General features: G+C 40.6%; 1 protein-coding gene across 2 annotated transcripts in view; it reads right to left on the reverse strand.

Moving 5' to 3' along the window:
• Positions 1–10,128: 10,128 nt before the first annotated feature.
• PRPS2 (phosphoribosyl pyrophosphate synthetase 2) overlaps positions 10,129–22,537 on the reverse strand; it is a 39,092-nt gene continuing 26,683 nt past the window's right edge. For both annotated transcript variants that reach the window (XM_084788853.1, XM_084788854.1), the window contains exons 5-7: positions 15,833–16,006; positions 14,437–14,596; positions 10,129–12,822 (exon numbers count right to left, since the gene is read on the reverse strand). In XM_084788853.1, coding sequence (XP_084644979.1) covers positions 12,730–12,822; positions 14,437–14,596; positions 15,833–16,006 — 427 coding nt within the window. In that variant the 3' untranslated portion in view covers positions 10,129–12,729. The remainder of the gene's footprint in view (positions 12,823–14,436; positions 14,597–15,832; positions 16,007–22,537) is intronic.

Raw genomic sequence — 22,537 nt, forward strand, 5'->3', positions numbered from 1 at the left:
ATCCCCCTGCTCCATCCCCACAGTGCTGAGATTAGAGAGCTTAGACCATAATCATCATGTTACTAGGGTTCTGGGAATTCAAACTCAGGTCTTTCAACTTAGGCTGCAAGTGCTCTTCTCCACTGAGCCATCTCCACAGCTCACTACTGACATTTTTGACTGCATCATTCTTTGTTATATTGTAGGTTGGTTGGTGGCATTCATACCTTATCTCACTAGATACCAATAGCACTGGCCTCCTTGTACTTGTGACAATCACAGATGTCTCCATAGATTCTAGAGTATACCCTGAAGAGCTATATATCTTTTTGTTTTGTTTTGTTTTTTGTTTGGTTTGGTTTTTCAAGACAGGGTTTCTCTGTGTAGCCTTGGCTGTCCTAGACTCACTTTGTAGACCAGGCCGGCCTTGAACTCACAGCGATCTGCCTGCGTCTGCCTCTTGAGTGCTGGGATTAAAGGCATGCGCCACCACACCCAGCTGAGCTATATATCTTGCTTTGTCTTGTGCCCAATTTGAAGGGATATTGGTTTTTGAGTGGTATAAAAGCTACCAGTTGGGTCACTCACTTTAATTTCCAAAGGTCATCCATATTTTCAGTCCAAAGTAATATAAAGAAAGACATGCTTCTCAACATGTAATCCCCAAGAGAAGTACTCTCTTCTTTACTGATTATGGAAGCACACTTCAATTACTGTAGCCATGTTTAAAGTTATTTAATATACCTATTTCATCAAGGAAGAAGATGCAGAAATTAGCACGTGGAGATCACCTAATAATGACCAGGGTTAATATACTGGCCTGCATTGGTACCACAAGTCAGCTGAGAAAATATTCATTACAAGTAGACCACATTTGCTGAGGGATTGTTATGTTATGTTAAAACGTGTGGTTGTAATTGGTTCATAGTTATGCCATTAAATACTGAATGGCATATTAAATACATAATGAGTAAATGTCTTTATTAGATTTATTTATTTTATTTTATGTGTATCATTATTTTGCTCAAAGGACATGATGTCTGTGTGTCATATGTATGCCATGTACCCAAAGAAGCCAGAAGAGGGCATTGGAACTGGGGTTGTCCTCATGGGTGGTGATGAAGAGCCAAGTTGTATTGTCCAAATAATTGGAACCATAAGCCAAGATCCTGAGACTGAGGGTTTAACATACACTTTCTTCCTCATTTGGCGTAGCAAGCCAGTAGCACCAGAAATAAACCTACTGTGGAAACAACCCAGATACCTTGCTCTGCTTCTGCTTTTCATGAACAATAAAGGGAATTAATAGAATTGGGAGGAATTAGAGTTTTCTTTAGGTGACTATGGCTTCAAACTAGGAACCAGACAAAGGCTGCATGTGTTGCTTCCAATTATTCTGAATTATTCTGAATTAGTGAGAAGCGGAGTAGGCACTGAAAGGGAAAATCAACTAGTTTGTGTATATCTGGATGATATGTACTTCACAATATGCCTAGAATATCTTCCTCTGATCCACTTTCCAATTTGTGGTACATAAAACTGATGAATCAACTTATAAATTGCAGGCAACCAATAATGCCTGTGAAAACAGTGGATCTTAACACCTGAAATATAGCCAGCAGCTCCTCTTGAACTGGACAATTGTGAGCTGCCATGGAGGTGCTGGGACTCCAGCCCTGGTCCACTACCAGAACAAGTGCTCTTAACCACTGAGCCATCCCTCCAGTCCTTGAGGCAAATGTTTCACTGTGCATTCCTTACAAATACTGGAACTGGTACAAGAAGAGCAGTGAACTTGATTCAAATCACATAGCAAATAAATGATATCCATGCAAGCAATAAACACACACACACACACACACACACACACACACACACACACACACACACCAAATACCTCCTTCTCCAAGTCTCTGCTGAGAAAACAATATGTAAAAATGAACAGCTTTCTCACACAGAAACAACAACTAATCTGTACTGGTTCTGGAAGGGAAGAGACCATTGAAATGTTAGAGTCTAAAGCGTGTGGAGGAGGAAAGAAATGATGGGAAATGCAAGGAATTTGGGCTGTGACAATAAAGTGCTTACAGCACTATATACTCAACCTTTGGGCCCAACAGAGTTTTCTAGCCTTTCTATATGGTTTTTGTGGGTTTGGAGGCTGAGCTATATAAATGATAACACCTTGCTGGCTACTGTCTTCTGGTTGGGTTTCAGCAAAGAGAAGCCTTAGTTGTACATTGCAGCGTAGAGTTGAGTTTCTCTCTCCATGGTTTCTTTCCTCTATTTGTTTGGAATTGTTTGCAAATCTTACCTACTGATGTTCTTGTCCCTCCTATGGTGCTGTTCCCATTGAATTCTAGTAACTGTTGCTTGTACTTGCCACTTTGGACTCAAACTAGGATTGTTCTTCCCTGAAACAATGTGTCATTCATTGTGATTTCCTTAAATCTAGTCCAAATATACACACACTATGCTGAACTCATCAGTTTCTAAAATGAACAGGACATCAGTTTCCTGTCAGGGCTGTGGAAGCTACAAACACATAAGTGACATGAAATATATTGCTACTGGAAATAGTGGCCAGAGCAGTGTAAAAATAAAAATGAAAGTTTTGTTTAAATTGATTTGTAGTTGCTGTGCAATATCAATCAAATACCAACAGGATTTCATGAGAAACTTGCCAGATTGACTTGAAATGGGGGCATTTGGGGAATCAGACCTCTCTATGTATTCAATAATATGAGGCTACATTATCCATGTATGTCTTCTTCTTTTGAATAATGAACGATACATTACTGAGTGCTCTGCATTGGATCTGATTTGCGAACAGGCAGGTAATTATGAATGAAAAAGCACCAAGGTGCAGGCTTCTCTCCTAGATCTATGAATCCATTTCCATAATGCTGCAATCCTAAAACAGTGCGATACCAACTTAGCAAGGAAACAGAAAAGTCAGAGTTAGGTAACAGCACACATAGGGGTATTCATATCACTTAAATGGCAAAAGAGATTACTCAGATAATCCTGGGCCACTGGCTTAGAGTTTTAGAAAAACATAAAGCTATTTATCAGAAATTATTTATGAGACATTTGCTTTCTTAGAATCCAAAATGTTTTTAAACACAAGACAAACTACACTGAGAATGCTAAAAAAAAATAAAAATAAAAATAAATTAAAAAATAGGAGGGCTGGAGAGTTGGCTCGATGGTTCAAAGCACTAGCTACTCTTTCAGAGAACCTGGGTGTGATTCCCAGCACCATCACAGTGGCTCACAATCATCTGTAACTCCAGTCCCAGGGCATCCAAAGTGCTTTTCTCTAATCTATTTGAGCACCAGAAATGCATGAGGTATGCATATGTGCACATGGACAAAATACTCATACACATAACAATAAAATAAAAAATGAAATCATAGAGAAGTTGTAATTTGGAAGCATGAAGGTTCTTCTAAGTATGACAGACAACAATAAAGAAAAAAGCCTCAACAACAACAATCCAGTGCCTTAAAGAAAAAATGGAACAGCCAGACATTGGTGGCATATGCTTGTAATCTTGGTACTTGGGAGGCAGGGGAAGTTCTAGACTAACTTGGGCTACATAGAAAAAACTTGTGTGTGTCAAAAAAGGAAGGAATGATGGAAGGAGGGAGGGAGGGAGGGAAGGAAAATTGATTCCATAAATGACTAAAAATTAAATCTAATTACTTATCCACAAAAGGAAAGATAATGCTATACAATCAGAAAATCTGCATTTGGGACTTCTATACCAAGGTCCTGAGAGATTATAATAGCCTATTTTGCCTTCTTTTTATAAAATTAATTTTAATTTTATTAATTTATTCAGATTACAACTAAATTGTTATCCCATCACTTGTATCCTTTCACCCTACTCCCTGAATTGAGGAGGCCAAGGAAGTGCTGTGAGTTCAAGGCTATCCTGGGCTACATGGTAAGATGTTGTCTCAAAAAAAAAAAAGGAAGAGAATGAAAATATGAAGGAAAGAAGAAAAGAAGGAAGATAAAAAGGAAAGAAGGAAGGAAAGGAGAGAGGAGGAAAAGAGAAAGAGATTTTAGAAAGGCTACACCCGTGAATTCTCATCCCCATGTATGCCTAAACAAGACTGAATATCAATGATGACACCAATATAGAAAGGGGAAAGCTTGTGGAGCTTCTACTCTAGGTAAAGAACTCTGTGCGACTGGGGAATGCTAAGACTGGGAAAACGGTCTTTCCGAGGGGAAGAACCTTCCATTGGGTTGTCCAATACCAAGTGGCTAGCCCTGAGATTATATCCATACAAGGTATCATTTACTGACTGAGCAGGTTGTATTCATGTATTTAGGTATACATATAATAGTAATTTTAAATGAGGAAGTTATACATTGAGAGAAAACAAGAGGAGATTCATTAGAGGGCCTGGAGAGAGGAAAGAGAAGGAAGAAATGATATATAATGTAACTAAAATATTTTTTAAAAGAAGAGTGATATGTGAACGATGATACATATTTTCTTTCTTTCTTTTTCTTTTTTTTTTCTTTCGGTTTTTTTGAGACTGTGTATCCTTGGTTGTCCTAAACTAGCTTTGTAGACCAGGCTGGCCTTGAACTCACAATCTGCCTCTGCTTCCCTGAATGCTGGGATTATATGCATGTGCCACTGTGCTCAGCTGATACTTGTTTTCTTCCTTTTTAAAAAAAAATATTTATTTTTATTTTATGTGCATTGGTGTTTTGCCTGCATGTATGTCTGTGTGAGGGTGTCAGATCTTGAGTTACAGACAGTTGTGAACTGCCATGTGGGTGCTGGGAATTGAACCCAAGTTCTCTGGAAAAGCAGTCAGTGCTCTTAACCACTGAGCCATCTCTCCAGGTCTGATACTTGTTTTCTTAAAGATGGAGAAATTCTTTACTGATGGCTAACTACATACATTTGCTAATTGAATTGCTCATGTGGACTCTGTCTGTCCGTCTCCCACTGACATACATACCCCTTGACTTGGGAGTGACAGGCAGGCAATATTCCTAACAACTCTTCTGTAATTGTTTCTACTCTCTGATGATATAAGCCAGAACATGTTTGATGATAAACATCAGCCCTGGCATGATGACTCTCCTCTAATTCCAACATCATGTGCTCCAAGCCAGCCTGCGCTGCAATGCGAGGCTCTCACTCAACAACAAACAAAACCACACACCACATTGTTTTCATAACAGTTCCAGAGTTTTGATCTCATCAGATAGATACAACTTTGGACATTTAAAACATAATACTCTTTTGTATGAGATATTTAAGATACTTTTGAGTATGTTCTTTGCAAGTAGGGTATGGAAGAGGAACACAAACTACCCAACTCTTTGTGTGTAGTGTATTTTTAGACTGTAAAGCTCCACTGTCATGAGCTTTCTGTTTTTTTTTTTTTTGTCATCCCTCCTTTAAACTGAAGTAAGAAGTACCCTGCTGCCTACTTCTTCTGTAAGTTTCATTTTACTAAGAAATGAAAGCACTGTGAAGCTAACTGTGGGAGGGCATGCAAATGAATATGACATGCACCTTCTTTAGGCCAGTCCTAAATACACACTGGAGTTCACCAAATGAGTCTGAAGGTACAGATGTTTGGAAAGAAGGCCCCTGATACAAATAAATCACAGGGACTTGGTTTCAAAGAAAGGAAAGGCTATTTTGGGATGAGACGACAAACATAGGTGAAACTTAGCTAGCAATTTCCTGAAAATGTGTATATTAAAGAAAATCGGGGGCTGGAGCCCCAGCTCAGTGACAAAGCAATCCACCAGGACCATAGTCGCCAAACTCACAACTTAAGTTCATTCTATCAGAAGCAGTCAATACATTTCTAATTAAGCCAAAGGCTTTGCTAATGTATAGTTATAACCAGTCAAACGTTTGCTTTCCTTTCCTTTGTTGGCCATCCTACAGAAGTTTTATCATTCAGTAGAGTTCCTGAGTTACTCTGGTTTGGAGCTTCTGATGTAAAATCTTGTTTGTTGAAATAAACCCTCTGAAAATTTTGTTATTCATCAGTTTGCCTTTCAAGCAGTATCTTCATCCTGTTGACAACTCCATGGAATTAGAGGTATCAGCACCTTTTGAAGTGTAAAAACAGAAAACCTGGGTGGCAGCTATTATTAAACCTAATTTTCCCATAAGGGAGCGAATCTTTGAAGAATCATAGATTCATTAATAAGGCAGAGCCCTGTTTTAAAATATTTTTTAGTTATATGTTTATGTCAGGTTTGCGCACATGAGTGCTGTGCTTGTGGAAATGGAATTAGATCCCCTGCAAGTGGAGCTACATGTGGTTATGAGCCACCCAGCATTGGTGCTGGGAACTGAACCCAGGTCCTCTGCAAGACCATGTGTATTCTTAACTGGTGAGCTATTTTTCTAGGACCTCAAGTCTTGCTTCAACTACTCACTTTCATATTTTACTAGAAGTTATACAATCAACCAGGAGAGGAGAGGAAAGGAGAGAGATAGGAGGGAGGGAGGGAGAGAGAGAGAGAGAGAGAGAGAGAGAGAGAGAGAGAGAGAGAGAGAGAGAGAGAGAGAAGCTTTTCAAAACTCAAAGTTCACCTACAGTGAATCACTTCTTCCTCCAACAAGGCTACACTTCTTTTTCCCTCCCAAACAGTTCCACCAACTATTGACCAATCATTTATATATAAGCCTATGGGCGTCATTCCCATTCAAGCCTCCACCAATGCCTACTACTGAGCCATGCAAACAGAGACAAGTTTGTACACTCAGATTCCTGTTTTGCTTCGAGTCAGACACACACACACACACACACACACACACACACACACACACACACACCTTGCTGCAATTGCATATTTGATGGCCTTGTAGGTATAAGGTTATTGTGTAATTCAAATGTTGATTTCTGTACTCCCCCATATCTGGTGGCAATCCTTGTTCTGAGAATCTCCTGTCTCAATGCTGTGTGAACACTGCTCCCCAATTGTCCCCTGGTATGCCAATAAAACAGCTTACAGCCAATTGCTGAGAAGGGAAGAGAATAGGGCTGGAGTTCCTGCCAGCCAGGGGAGGAGGAGTTAGAGGAAGAAGTAGGAAGCTCAGGCATGGGAGAGTCCCAAGAAGGATCAGGAGAGAGAGCTGTAACAGGAAAAGCTACAAAACGCAAGTATCTCTTGAGTATGAGCATAGAGGAAGTCAAATTAGCTTAGAGTTAAGAATAGAGTGATAACTGCTCAGTTCTTATGCAGTGAAGCTTCTTTAAATAATATAATAGAATCTCAATTATTTGTGTGACAGCCAGGTTACGAGAGAAACTGAAAAACAGTTATGTAAAAATAACATTAAGTGGCCCAATCCTTCACCTGCATGTGTGGTACATACCTATGCTCTTACTAACAATGCACCTAGTAACTTTAGAATACCTCCACCTTCCATCTGAATCAGCTACATGCACTTGCATCTCTGAATAACAGTGCTGGGAGTCCATAATTTCTGACCTTAGGGGATAGGAAACTATGGCAACCAATTGTCCCAGGTTGCTCAGGATTGAAGAGTTTCCAGAGGTGGCCGACCTTCACTTCTAAGACCGAGAAAACGTCCCAGCCAAAGCAAAATGAGCTGGCCCCTCAGTGGAGGAAGATAGAGAAGCAACTTTCTACCATTCCCTCATTGGAACCGCAGTCATTGGTGGGCCCAACTATTTCTAGTCAACGTAGAATGATAAAATTGCTGGGGCATTGGCAACGATCTTCCCTTGCATGAGTTTTGTGGAGACATGGAAGTCTCACAAAAGTACAGAAATCTGTCGTCAGGTCACAATGTGCTTCTAGCATGTCAGGACCAGACTCCAGATTGCCATGTTCCCAATGGAAGGCACTTCCCACTGCTTTCCTTTGGGTGCCATTGTCCTTTCCCACTTTATCATGCTCTTAAAATGTAAATTGAGTTTAGCCGGCTTATCTTTTGGCCACAGGACTTAACTGGGCACCACTTCCAACTGTACTTCTGATAGGATGGTGACAGAAAGCTGGAGCACAACCAGTTTGTACAAGGCCTCAGTGGAGCAGTGTCTCCATGGTCACCAGGCATTCATCACTACCAGTTATTTCTGCACACCCACTGGGAGTGTTTCCCCCATGCAGCTATTTGTTATTGCCTCAGTGCTAACTTTGGCTCAGACAGGCACGTGTGAAGACCATGTACTTAGTCCTTCTACAGTGGTAGGCAAGGAGGCTGTGTCCCCCTTTAGGCTGAACACCTGCAAAACTTAGGACTGTCTTCCACCCATTTGAATGGCATACTTAAAATGGCTGCTCTAAAATTTAAAGTTAGTATATAAGCTGATCATTTGTCCGTGTGAGATAAGTGTCCTGTTCTGTCACTCTAATTTATCCCTTTGAGACACTGTCTCTCACTGAATCTGGAGCCAAGCTGGCAGCCAGCAAGCCTCCACCAACCTTCCTGTACCCACCCCTCAGGGTGCTGGGGTTACAGGCATGTGAGTGGCCACATCTTGCTTTTTATATATGAGCTGGGGTTTGAACTTGGCCCTCCATGCTTGCAAAACAAGCAGTCTTACCTGCTGAGCCATCTCCCTAGCCCGACAAACAAATTGATCAGTTCTAAGTAGTCTGTTGAGATGCACACAATTTAGATGAAGGATATGGTCATGTTTCTACCCCGAGCCCCCATCTACACTGGCTACCCTCCTTCAAACACATCATAAATCAGTCTGTGCTAGAAGACGGCTGTTGCATTCTGGAAAATTCTATGGTGAAATTACCACCTCTAAGCAGTGGTCCCTTCACTAAACCCTTTGTGAGACCTGAATGGATTCAATGTTCTAAATTCCTTAGTCTTCATCTTTTTCTTCCTCACTTGGCCTGGTGCCTGTAGTTCATGGGTGAATTAGAGAGGACTTATATAAGAAATGAAACACTTTCAAAATGTGACAGCATTATTAGATGCCATTGTAAAGCCAGTGTGGTGTTTCCATCTCTACTTTGCATAACTCCTCCTTTTTAATTAATCCTACCTCATTCTCTCTCATTCTGTTTCCTGAGACAGACCTGGTTATAGTTCTTTATATTGCACAATGACTTTTCTTTTTGAGACAGCAACCCACGGTATAGCCTTGGCTGGCCTGGAGCTCACTATGTAGACCAATCTGGCCTCGAATGTATAGAGATTCACCTGCCTTTGTCTCTTGAGTGCTGAGACTAAAGGCAAGTGCCACCATGCTTGGCTGTATGGTGATTTTAAGGGTCTGGGTTGTCACTCTCACCCAGTGTTTTCCATACATTAAAGCTGAGCTTCACTACAAGAAAATAATTGTGTAAATATCTTGTCCTGGGACTAGAGAAATGGCACAGTCTGTAAAGTGCTTGTTGCACAAAATCATGAGGATCTGAATTTGTGTCCCCAGGACCCATGTAAAATGCTGGGCGTGGTAACAGTTGCCCGAGATCCCAGTGCTGGAGACAGGAAGATTCCTGGATCTCACTGGTTTGGCTGTACAAGCTGTCCAGTGAGCTCCAGGATCAGTGAGAGATGCTGCCTCAAAAACAAACAAACAACAAGAAAAAAAAAACAATGAGGCAGAGATACCCAATTTAACTTTTGGAATTCACATCCATGAACCCCCCCCCCTCTCACACACACACACACATACATACATACATACACACACACACACACAATACAGACATACAATTATTTTGTCCCCACAAGCAAAATTTAAGACATCACTGAAGGGGGGGGGGCGGTGGATGAAATAAAGAGACAGGAACCCTTTAAAACAAAGCACATGAACAACTTCCATGCAACCTTCATGTAAGTTTGGACTGTTCCAATAGATGGATACTGAATGTCACTACTTTGATGCATGATACATTGTAGCAATTTATGGATATATGTCAGGGCAGGTGGGCAAATGCATGCCCCAGTTTCTTCCACCATGTGGGTCCCAGAGCCTGAACTCAGGTCAGCTTGGTGGCAGGTATCAGCTCACCAGTCCGCTCTTTAATTTGAAAGGTAGTATCTAGACCGATCAACTTGGATGCGTTATGTGGAACAGCTATGATGCCTTTGTGAAAGAAGATAGCTAATGAGTCCTTCACAAAGAAAAGGCTGCAAAACAGCGGAAGAGTACACTTTAATTAACTTCTGGCTTTCCTTTAATTTCACAAACTGGACCTTAATCAGATAGTAACAGACATTCTCAGGTATTTCATCAGCATGTCACTTTATCAAAAACAAGTTATTCCAAAATGATATGAACTGTAAAACAAAGTAGACAGCTTGATTTTATTGAAATGTCTTAGTAAATGTCACAGGATCTCAAAATTCTCTAGTCTCGAAAACCAGGGCAAATACTGCACAGAATATATTCCTGAATTTAGTCGACACTGTAACTAACTAGGAAAAATTAGCATATGAATACCAGTTGACTAATAAAATTCAGGTGGCGGCTAAACAACTTTGGTATATTCACATTTTCCTGGTTCCCCCTTTTTGGCTAGCTACAAGCCTAATATACCTTCGTTTCATAGAACACAGCTGACCTATTGGGTGATTCCCCCTATGTTTCTTTACCACAAGCAGCAAGGAACAAGAAAGTTCTGGGTTTAGGCTGCGCATGAGGCAGCCTTTGCCATTTTGGCCAAACTGAAACCATCAAATATTTGAAGTCTATATTTTCACTGTATAAGGCTCAGTTCAATCTAATTAGCTCATAGATGTATTCAGGGGTACTTTAAAATACTAACTCAGGCCAAGCAAAGGCAGAAACCAAAACCATCAGTTCCCAATTCAGAGGACAGACACATAGATTTTTATAGCAGGGGTTTTAAATCCAAAGATCATTATTTTAAGATCCACTATACACATTAAGCTTTAAATATCTTAGGTAAAATGATTACCAACTGACTTTTGCCATGCTGGTGCTTTGGGACATGTGCACACATAGATCAAGCTATCTCCATATGGGTGTGCACAGGGATGTCTTCATTCAGCATAGGCATAAGACCTAAGAAATACAGATATCACACATTTATCAAAAATAACAGTTGCATAATGTCAAATAGGGTTTTGACATATGTCTAGCCAAGATTTTACAGTCTGTACCCAAGAGCTGAATATCCCAGGTGATGGAACTACTTTCTTCAGAACAGTTACAAACATGGTACTGTCAAAATGCCAGTTTCTGTAATACCATAAATGATACTTTCTAACTTTGCTTTGACTTTCACTGCTCTGAAGGCTGATTCTAGAGTGCAAGTTGTGTGTACTACTCAGATGGGTAAGCTTCTTCTACCTGCAGAAATTAGGCTGATCAACAGTCAGCCAGTGGGTGCCTTTGCCATTCTCAATGATGCTTTTTGTTTTTGCGTTATGGCACACAGTCTCAGTTCTCTACCCCAGGCTGAGCAGGAACTCATTCTGTAGATTAGGCTTCAGTTTTCCGAGAAGCTGGGAGTACAGATATGAACCTCCTCCACATCTTGTTAAAAGAGCATTTTATTTAGAATGCCATCAGTGAAATTGTTCTTCACAATGCTTTTTGGACTACTTTTTTGAAGATTATTTTAAAGGAATAACTATTTACTTTTGTATCCGTTGTTTTGCAGGCATTTCCCATCTACATTTGAACAGCTTTAGAGAGGATAACCAGCCATTAGAGATTTCATACTTCTGATTACAAAGGAGCAAGGAACATTTAACTCAAGTTCATTAAGCAGTATTTGAGTATGTACATTTGATAGCATTCTTAATACTTCCTCATTCTATTTATGTGAAAAAAAAAACCAAAATAATAATCAGCCTAAAAATGTGGTGGAGAAGGGGATTTCAAGGAGTCTTTCTTTTGGTGGACAAGAAGCAATTACAAGAAGAAATTATTCGGAAAAATGCAAAGTAAAGGCTATTGCTAAAGTCTGAGAATAAGATGATAGGACATGAGCTGCCTCCTAAGGAGCAATTCCCCTGGGATAGATAACAATGTACATCAATGTGGCCATCAACTCATTGACTACATCCTGAAGTGGCACCCAAATCACAGTGATCACTGATCATAATTTGGGAGTTTCAGATAAGTTAACAATTATGACATATCCCTAAAGTGGCAATTAAAAATGGTACAGCCTTATTTTGTTTTCAATATATTTAATATCTACTTGGAAAAGTCAATATGTCAGTGACCATCTTAAGCTCAATAAAAGTCAGTACCAATTAAGGGCAACAATAAAATAAACCTAGTTCTCATTAAAAAAAAAAGAACCAAAAATTCAAAATGCATGATAGCATAAATTTTCCAAGGTTGACTTTAAACAAAAGGTATTTAGGATTTCCCCCGAATATCTAAATATCAATATATATTTATACAGAAGGCTTTCATCTGAAGTCACCTTTGGCAACCTCAAAATATATATATGATGAATTTCCTCAGTGGAATTTTAGGCTTAAAAGTTGTTGTCTCAAAGCACTAAAAATGAATGAAGGAAATGATTATTTCTCATTATCAGCTCACTTAAAGACCAAACAACCACCACCTTTCTCTGGCCCCACCCCCAAACTGGAAAGAAGTAGTCTTGAGTGTTACAAGGGTAGACAAGGAATCTCAGAGTGTACATAGATAGTATTTGCCAGTGATCATCCTAGAATTGCTGAGTCCTAATGCTAAAACAGCAGGCAAACAAAAACCGTGAGAAGTGGGAGGAGGCTTGCTCCACTTTCAGTATCCCAATCCGGACTACAGTGGGACGTGGCTGAACAGGTAGGACACGGACTCCCCATTGTGGGTTCTTCGAATGGCCTCAGCCAGGATCATTGAAATGTCAATCACCTGAATAGCAAGGGAAAAACACAAAAGACCAAAATGAGATCTATTTCTTTCAAAGCTGAAAAGCCAGAAAGCCTACAAATGTCTTCTCCAGCACACATATGGTATGTTTCGGTTAAACCTCTTTCAGCTATTTCTTTGAGGAAGAAAAGACAAACAACTGCAGGTATCAGCTTCACAGGCATCAAGACCAGCAGAGCCAATTACTATTATCAGTTCTTGGGAAGATTTTCAGTGAGGACACTCAGGGTTGCTGTTACCTACAGATGGTCCCTTCTTGGGACACTGACGGTTTAAAAATTAGTTTTCTATATTCAGTGGCAAGGGTTATTCTCTACTCTATAAACTATATAGCAACTACAGTCTTTTTTAATGTTACAACTTTCATTTTATATCTTAAGCTTTGACTATAATCCCAGTATACCAGCATTTATGTGTCAATAAAACCTTATTTAAAGACTTGGGCTAGACTTGGCCTTTGGATAGCGGTTATTAATGTACTGTTGATCATGCATAAAAACACCCTCATGCCATGACTCTGACAATTTTCGAACTGGTTTCCTTGTGCTCAAATGACCTTTTCTGTAATCTAGCATGATCAGAAATCATGAAGAACACCACTGTGTCCCATCGTTATGTTCACTGAGGGCTTCCAAGGACACAATGACTGGCCAGGGGGGGTCACTGAAAGATCAATTCGAAACAGAAGCTGCAGTGGTGTCAAGTGACTGCCATCAGCTCTCCAGTAGTCTGTGGGCATATAGTCAGGAGGCACATGAAAAAGTAGGTCCCCATACGTGATTAGCATAGCCTGCTGCCTCACCTACTCCATTTTCCAGGGTGGACTTGTTGGGCAATATATATGCTTAACTTTTGCTTTTTAGTGTTGGCCAGGCTAGGCAAGTGCTGTACCAAGCTATTTCCCCAACTCTCTTGATGTTTTATATTGTTATCTTATGATTTGCTATTTCTTTTGTTTCTCTCCGTCTACTCACTGAGCCATCTCATTGGTGCCATTTGCTATTCCCTTCTCTTTGTTTGTGAGACAAGCTAATGTGTAGTTCATGCTGGTCTCATGATAATCGTGCCTCTACATTGCAGGTACCACCACACATAGATCATTTTCTGTTTTTTAAAAAACTTTTTTAAAATTCTTTTTTCAGAATGAATATCTCATCCCTCCTAGGATGGCTTTAAATATGAAGATGCTCTTGAGTGCTTGATCTTCCTGAATCCACCTCCTTGAGTGCAGGGTTTGTAGGTGTGCACCACCATGACTACTTTATTCAGTGCTGGGGCTGGAACCCACATACTCATGCATGTTATGTAAGCACTCTACCGACAGCATTACATCCTCAGCCTCCTTTCCTTTCCATTTCCATCTTCCCTTCCTTCCCTCCCTCCCTTCCTTTTTCATGTACTATTTCTAAATAGCAACCATTGTCCTCTTGACTGTGGCCTTTCTCTGGGATCTAATATGACTGATATCTTACTGTGATGAGAAACTTCTGTCGCTGCCAGCATCTGCCTTAGCAAACAGAAGGCTGGATGCTATTTAAGGGACTGACGAGATGCCTTGTTTGGTGCATGGTTCTGCCTGGGGTGTATAGAAAGTACCTGAATCTTGGAGCAGTGTTTCATTTTGTCCTCTTGTGGTATTGTGTTGGTGACAACAACAGCTTCAAAGGCAGCATTATTTATTCTGGAAATAGCTGGCCCAGAGAAGATTCCATGGGTAAGGATAGCATAAACTTTGGTGGCACCCGCTGAGAGTAACCTACAAAATAGAAGAAAAAAAATTATTAGTGATATTTCATAGCTGTAACCATAGCACTAGGGAGGCCAAGACAGGAAGATTTTGACTGAAGTATAAGCCAGAGCCACTAAGCAACAATCTGTTTCAAAAAAATTAAGTGGCCACAAATATTCAAATATTCTTGAAGTACTCTACCTTATCTCAATATTACAAGTGAAGTGTTGCCTATAAAAGAAAAGATGGGACAAAATCCATTTGTATTTACTATCCTAAGCTAGGATCTTTTAAATGTATGTGCTAGCAAAATGCTTTATATTCCATTACATCAAGGATTATCAACCAACCCTGGCATTTATATCCATATAATTATTTGTCATAGGGGCTACCTTGTCCACTGTAGGAAAATTCAGTAGCATCCCATGTCCACACACTAGCAACACCCCCATGCCCTTATTTGTGACAACCAATAATATCTTTAGACATTGTCAAATACTGCCCAAGGAATAATCTATCCTATGTTGAGAACCACTGGTTTCAACCAATATCCCTAAACATGCAATATGTAATCAAGTCAGCATATTACAAGCAAGGCAGTGAGAACATCGCAAATTGTATCTCACAGTCGTGTGTGGCAAGGGAGTCGGGGAAGCTCTTATCCCGCCAAGTATACATCAGCAGCCTAAAGTTTGAGCTGAAGGAAGCAAGGGTGCAGACAAATGAAAACAAACACCCTGTCCTTCTGGGCCTGATTTCTAGGGAAGCACATTCTCTAACCCTTTAAAAATGACCTGAAAGTCCAACCTGGGAAACGAAAAAGCCTATGGATTTTTGTTGGTGTTCGTGTTCACTTTTTCTCCCAAGGAAAGAGGACTGGAAAAAAAAATGAGACTAAAGTCTCCTTTGGCCTAAAACTCTAATGCCAAGTCATCAGCAACAATTAAGAAAAATATGCTACATTTCAAATGATGGATGTTCAATGCGTGAGTGTACTTGCCACCAAGCCTGACAAGTTGGGTTCGATCTCTGTGATTCATAGTGGAAGGGGATAATTGACTCACAAAAGTTGTACCATAGCATGCATGTACCACCACTGTACCATAGCACGCATGCCTCCCCAACGTGTATGTATGCACAGATACACACACACACATGCAAACACATACACACAAATAAATAATTAAAATAACATTTTAAATGGATGTTCTTCTTTCTTAAGGAGATGTTTACTTGGCCTATTTCCTGGACCATCCCACGTACTTATCTGCAGCATGGCAGATGGTACCACACGTGTCAGCCATGTCGTCCACCAGGATAGCCACACGGTCCTTCACATCACCCACCAGAACCATCCGGTCCACTTCATTTGCTTTCTTTCTCTCTTTGTGAATCAAAGCAAATTCCACATTCAGCCTGTCTGCAATTGATGTAACCCTGTGGAAAGAAGCAAAGGAACATACTAACACAGTCAATCTAAGAATTTATTACTGGATACTAGGCTGGGGAAACAGCCCAATTGTAAAATGTTTGCTTAGCAAGAATAAGGACCTAAGTTGAATCCCTAGTACGCATGCTTAAAAAGCCAAGAGGGACAGCACATGCTTGTGATTCTAGCACTGGGGAGACAGAAATGGGCAGATCCCTGGGTCTTGATAGTAAGTCACGTTAGTCTATTTAGCGAACTCCAGGCAGGCCCTTACTGAGAAACCCTGTTTACTAATATGTATGAATCCCTTAGGACTAAAAAACAAAATGTTTTTGGAAAAAAAATATTTTAGGCATACAGCAAGCAACCACACTCAAGATAATGAAAAGGATTGGATGGGCTACACTTGCGACACCAGGCCTAGTAGAGACACAATCCACATGGAATAACAGGCTAATGTTGAATTCTGCCTCTCTTGCAGCTTGCCACACATGTCAGGGCACCCACGGCAGCTGGGTAAGAATGCTGGACCGATACGCCATTTGTTAGTCCATTTAAAACTCACAGGCACAACTTAAGGCAAGCTACTGAGGACTTAACCATTTGCTTGGTTTCTGGAACCAACTTAGAGACAAAAGTCTTTGCTAGCACATCCAGGCAATCTGTGGGCTTGTGAGAGGGGTGTTATTGAGACCTAATGAGATTCTGTTCAGATGTGCCCATCCCGAAAGTTGGTAGGCTATATGTCACCAAGGACACTATGAATATGCCCCAACACAAATTGTAAATGTACTCAAAACATGAGACTTAAAAAATATTTATTTTTGTTTTATATGTATGATTGTTTTACCTGGTGGACCATGTGTCTACAGTGCCCATGGAATCCAGAAGAGGGTTTTGGATCCCCTGGAACTCATATAGACAGTTATGAGCTACCATGTGGGTGGTGCTGGGAATAGAACTTGGGTCCTCTGGATATGTAACCAGTGTTCTTAACTGCTAAGCCATCCCTCAAGTCTAAGGTTGTTTTTTTTAAAGAGCCCATGGAGTTGGGAGGGAAAAGTGGTGGGGGAAATAGGAGAGGAATTGGAGGGGAGAGAAGGGAGTGAGGATTTGATCAAAACATGTTATATGAATGTATGACATTATCAAACAGGACAACAATGAGATTTAAAAATGAACCCCAATTGTGTGGTTCTCAAATGTGATAACACAGTGTTACAGTATTTGAAAGTTGGCCACACCTGCCTGACTCTAATTCCTCTGCCATCCCCTGTGGCTGATCATTGTTGCCAACTCAGGGCAGGGGGTGGGTGGGTGGGGGAACCTGAGTATGCAAGGGAGAGAGAAAGGGAAGGCAGGAGAGTGAGCGACCCACAGGCAGTTTGCATTTATCTGTGAAAAATACACTTTGATGATGAAACTTCTTCAAAACAATGCATCAATAGCATGTGGCATTAAGGGTTTTCCTATTTTAATTTTTAAAACAGTAATCTGTCACAATAAAAACTCAGGTTTAAAAAAAAATGGATGGGCTAACACAAATCCATACCAACTTAGGAAGCAGTGCACGGAGGCTATCCTTTCATGTAGGGCTATTCAGCATGTCATCCTCAGATGATAACCAAGAAAGAAGTATGTGTTGCATCAGGACAAAGTAGTGGACAACCGTCAGAGAAAACCTACTTTTTGTGTCTGAGAGGACAGCCTAAAGCAGACATACTTAGTACTCCACTCAGGTTACCATGTCCCGAGGCTGAAGACTTACAACATGGCCAGTAGTTTTGAAAATTGTGGCAAAATACATATAATGTAGACCTTATCTTTTAAACCACTCCATGGCATTCAGTGTATTCACAACACTACACAGCCACAAACCTCTGTCTAGTTACAAAACATGTCACAAAACCACAAGGAAAAGCCCATCCCTAGTAATTGTGCTGCCATACTTCTTGGCATCTGCATAGCTGAGCCTCTTTCTTCAGATCTTTTGAGCATTGATCTGGGAGCTGAACTGCTAGAACATGAGGAACTCTAGACAACTTATTTAGCCAGTAATTTTCACAGCCTCCAACCTTCTTTTATTCAATATGATCGAAGAAAATGAGACAATCTTTCTTTGCTTTTTGGGTTGTGTGTGTGTGTGTGTATAAATGTGTATAGTACTTCTGCTCATGCATGTGCAGAAGCTAGACAAGGAAGTGGATGCTCTACTGTATCACTTTGAGACAGAGCTCTCACTGAACCAAGAGCTTGCCATTAGAGTTCAGTTACTGCCCCTCCTAAAACCTACCCTTTTTTGCTTTCTAGTGCTGGGATTACAGACAAATGCAGCCATGGCAAACTTTCCCATGGGCACTCCAGATCCAAACTCAGTGCTTGGTATATGATATATGAGACTGAATTTTAGCCCTCTGGATGATTAGGCAGCTTGATTATTCTTCTCAATAGAAAGAATCACAAAGGTAGATGATGCAGGAATTTGAGGAAATTACCATCACAAATGTACCCCAAAGCTGAGGTGGTAGAAAAAATAAAACACTAGCTGTACAGCTGGTAGAAGCAGGGGACACTGAGAAGCTGCAGGAGGCACAGTCCTTTCTCTGAAGCTCTCCTAGGAGTCTTAATAGTCTTTAAATTGTGTGTGTGTGTGTGTGTGTGTGTGTGTGTGTGTGTGTGTGTGCACATATGTGCACATCACACAAGGGTCCACAGATGCCAGAATAGGGCATCTGATCCCTGAAGTTGGGAGTTACAGGTGGTTGTGAGCTGCCTAACACAGGTACTGGGAATCTAGCTCTGTTCCATTATCATGTAAGAACAGCAAGTGCTTTTAAGCACGGAGCCATTTCTCCAGCTCCCTAACAATCTGCAGCTTGTGATTTGTTGCTGGGACTGTGGGAGGGTGGTGGCAGGGGAGAAAATAAACCTAGAACCCCATTGAAACAAGGATCTAACAGGAGACCGTTGGGTAACAGAAGTGCCACACTTTTCCCCTCCAGAGTAATAACATTGAAATCTCATCCTACTGCCCCATGGGAACAGGAAGGATGCTTACCCTGTCTTATTTCTGATGTTGAGTAAAGGTCAGTTCCTTTTTTTAGAACATTTTAAACCACATTTGCAGTCTCCTGATGTTTGCTTATTTCAGTTCCCATTATTTATAGGATGAAAACCCCTCAAGCAGAGAGGTGAATTTAAAGCAATAATTTGGGGGTAGTTCTTAAAGGAACCCAAAAGAAATATGTGAAAGTCCACTCAGTAGTACAATAAAATTTTTGTACAAAAAAGGAGGGCCAGAAGACATCCAAGGATAACAAGACACTCAAACTGGAAGCCAGAAACAGATGTAACTAAATCACAAGACCAAGGAATGAGCCACTGGATTAGTTGAAAATGAGGATGATGGAATTGTTTCATGTTTTGAGAAAATAAAATGGATGCCCAAATAAGAATAAAAGGATAATGAGGAATGCCCAATGAAGAGTTGGAAAAGAAATGTTGGAAATAAAAAATAGTACATTCACATTTTTTATCGAACTTATAAACATGGTAGCTAACAAAATGAAAATATCTAGATAAAGTGGACTAAAGATGAGATAAAGTTAGAGTTCAGAATGTAACCTAAAAAACAAAAGAGAAGAGAAACATGTAAAGCTCAAAGTCATGCAGAGCAGAGTGACAAAGTGGCAAGAGTGCTGTAGTTTGTCAAAGAAAAAAAGAAACTGGTAGATGGTTCAGCTAGGTAAATGCCTGCCACGCATGCACAAAGACTCGAGTTTGAGCCCTTGTATCTACCTAAAAGCTAGGTGTGGTGGTATGTGCTTGTGATCCCAGTCCTGGGGTTGGCAGAGATAGCCAACTTGTGGCTCACTGGTCAGGCAGGCTGACTAAGTGGGAATTCTAGGTCACAGTGAAAAAGCCAATCTCAAAAACAAAACAAAACAAAACAAAACAAAAAACAAAAAACACAGGCAGACAGCTACTAAAGAACAACACCTGAGGTTGACCTCTGGACACACACACAGATACACGCACACAGACACACAGACACACACACACACACACACACACACACACACACAGTCTAAGAATTTTCCAGAACTACTGGAAGACACTGAACCTTTGAGCAATACACCCAATAAATGAATGCCCAAGCAACTACAAAAAAACTACAGACCAGACATCTTAAAGAAGTAAAGACAGGGCACCTAGAGAGGACCAGCAGGAATTCTAAGCATCAGCCGTGAAGTCAGACTGTGAGTTTAGAGACACTAACACTACATGTCCACAGGAAAAGCAGCATGGAGATATGTTCTGGAAAACGATACAATCTGAAAACAGTCTAAAAAAACCACAGCAGGAAACAAAACCCTAGACATACCAGCAGACAACCTTCCTTTCTAACGCTGTCCGTTTACCAACAGCTTCTTTACTTAAACAGTTAACTGGAAGAAATAGCCTGTAATTTGAAGGCAGGCAAAAATTTTGCCCCATAATCACCTTCAAGTATATACTGTGCACATGCCAATTTCACAATAAACCTTTTAAACTCTCATTAAGAAAAAGTGGTCTTTCAGAACACAAGACAGCCTCTTCTTCTTCTCCTTCTCCTTCTCCTTCTCCTTCTTCTTCCTCTTCTTCTTCTTCTTCAAGAAAAGGCACTTGAGCAGATTGTGCAAAATGCAGATACTGAATAATTTGTATTTATTTATCCAGTAAGGAGTAGGAAGGGCAACTGCTCCACAGCACAGCACTGTGGCTGAAGTTCTAAATCCAGGTATGACCTTGCAACCCCACTGCAAACAGCAGACAGAAAGGCACAGAGGCCAGGGAAAGCCAGTAAGCTCTGTGGCTCTTGGCACTGAGGCACATGCACACTTGATCTGGGTGGAGTTCCAGCCATGTCAGTTACTTGCTGGTTCATGCAGCATTAAGAAAAAGGGAAAGAAAAATTCCTGCCCCAGATGCCCTGGGTTGCTATAATATTATCATATCCTGAGAAAGCTGCATGTAACTAATTCTACGTACACAAAAGAGACTCAATATGTGCCCCAAATGAGTAAGGCTAATACAACAAATCACATTGAAATCATAGGCAGAAAGAGACAGAATAACAATTCTGTTTGATTGCATTTGTGTATGGAATCCAGAGCTTGGTGTTGGGTGTCTTCTTCTGTCACTCTCCACCTTCTTCTTGGAGCCAGGTCTCTCACTGAACCTGGAGTTCACTGTTTTGGCTAGACCTGCTGGCCAGCAAGCCCTTGGAATCTGTCTGTCTCTGCCTCATTAGTATTAACAGACAGGCACAGCCATCCCTACCTTTTATATTGGTGCTGGAGATAACAGACTCAGGGCACCATGCTTACACGGCAAGCAGTTTACTCGTTAAGTAATGTGAATATATATATATATATAATTTATATAAATATATATAAATAAATGTTATTTATTTGTAGTATGGGCGGGAGTGCAGGCATGCACAGGCCATGCTATGCCTGTAGAGGTCAAAAGACAACTCTTGGAAGTTGTGGGTCCTGGAGACTGAACTCAGCATTAGGCTTGCATGGCAAGCACTTTTATCTGCCAAGCTGTACCATTCCCAGGTGCACATATGTGATTTTTATTTCTTCTACTCCCTCCCCCCCTCTCTTTTCTACTCCCTCTCTCACCCTCCCTTCGTGTGTGTGTGTGTGTGTGTGTGTGTGTGTGTGTGTGTGTGTGTGTGTGAATTCTCAGGACATCTAGTACCTATATTATTCTTATTTGTGTCCCTAAAGTTATAAAGTAGTTAAATTTTTCTTCCTTCTAACTTTGAAATTTTTGGTAGTACATGATCAAAGAACATATAATCAGGAAAAAGGTTACATATTAAGCACCCAGATTTACCTACTTCCCACAACCCTTTATAGTTGTATTTAATATATGTACACATATATGCGCATACATGTATTTATTTACTATAGGGATGCTTCTTTCTTATTGGTCTATGTTCCTCAATTAAGTTTCAAAGACTACTCAAGAGTGACCTCCTGTGGCAAGACAAAGCTTTACTTGGAAAGATTTGGCCCCAAAGCTTTTTTCTAAAACATCAGAATTAGATTTTCCAGATAGACAGATCTTTTCTCTAGTGAAATATGACTTTGCATATTACCTGTTAGGCTGTTCCAGCGGGACTGCCAGTGGGAGAATAGCCCATTCCAAGACATGATGATGACAAGGAAGTACAGCAGACAGGGTAAAGAAAAAGAAGGTGACTCACATTCCCACACGTGTACCCCTAAAGGGCTGGTCTTTCTCAGCAGAGGGGGCAGGAGCAGAAGTAGCTAGATGAGAGCATTCTGGGGACTTTTAAACAAAAGAACATTTTAAACTTGATTTACTTACTCTCTGTCTGTGTCTCTCCCTCCATCTCTTTGTCTCTTTGCCTCTTTGCCCCCCCCCTCTCTCATGTGTGTGTGTGTGTGTGTGTGTGTGTGTGTGTGTGTGATGTTGTGTATGTACACAAGTGTGTGTAAGCATATACACCCAGAGGCTAG

Source organism: Acomys minous, assembly GCF_964271855.1.
Source record: "Acomys minous genome assembly, chromosome: 7".
Taxonomy (NCBI): domain Eukaryota; kingdom Metazoa; phylum Chordata; class Mammalia; order Rodentia; family Muridae; genus Acomys; species Acomys minous.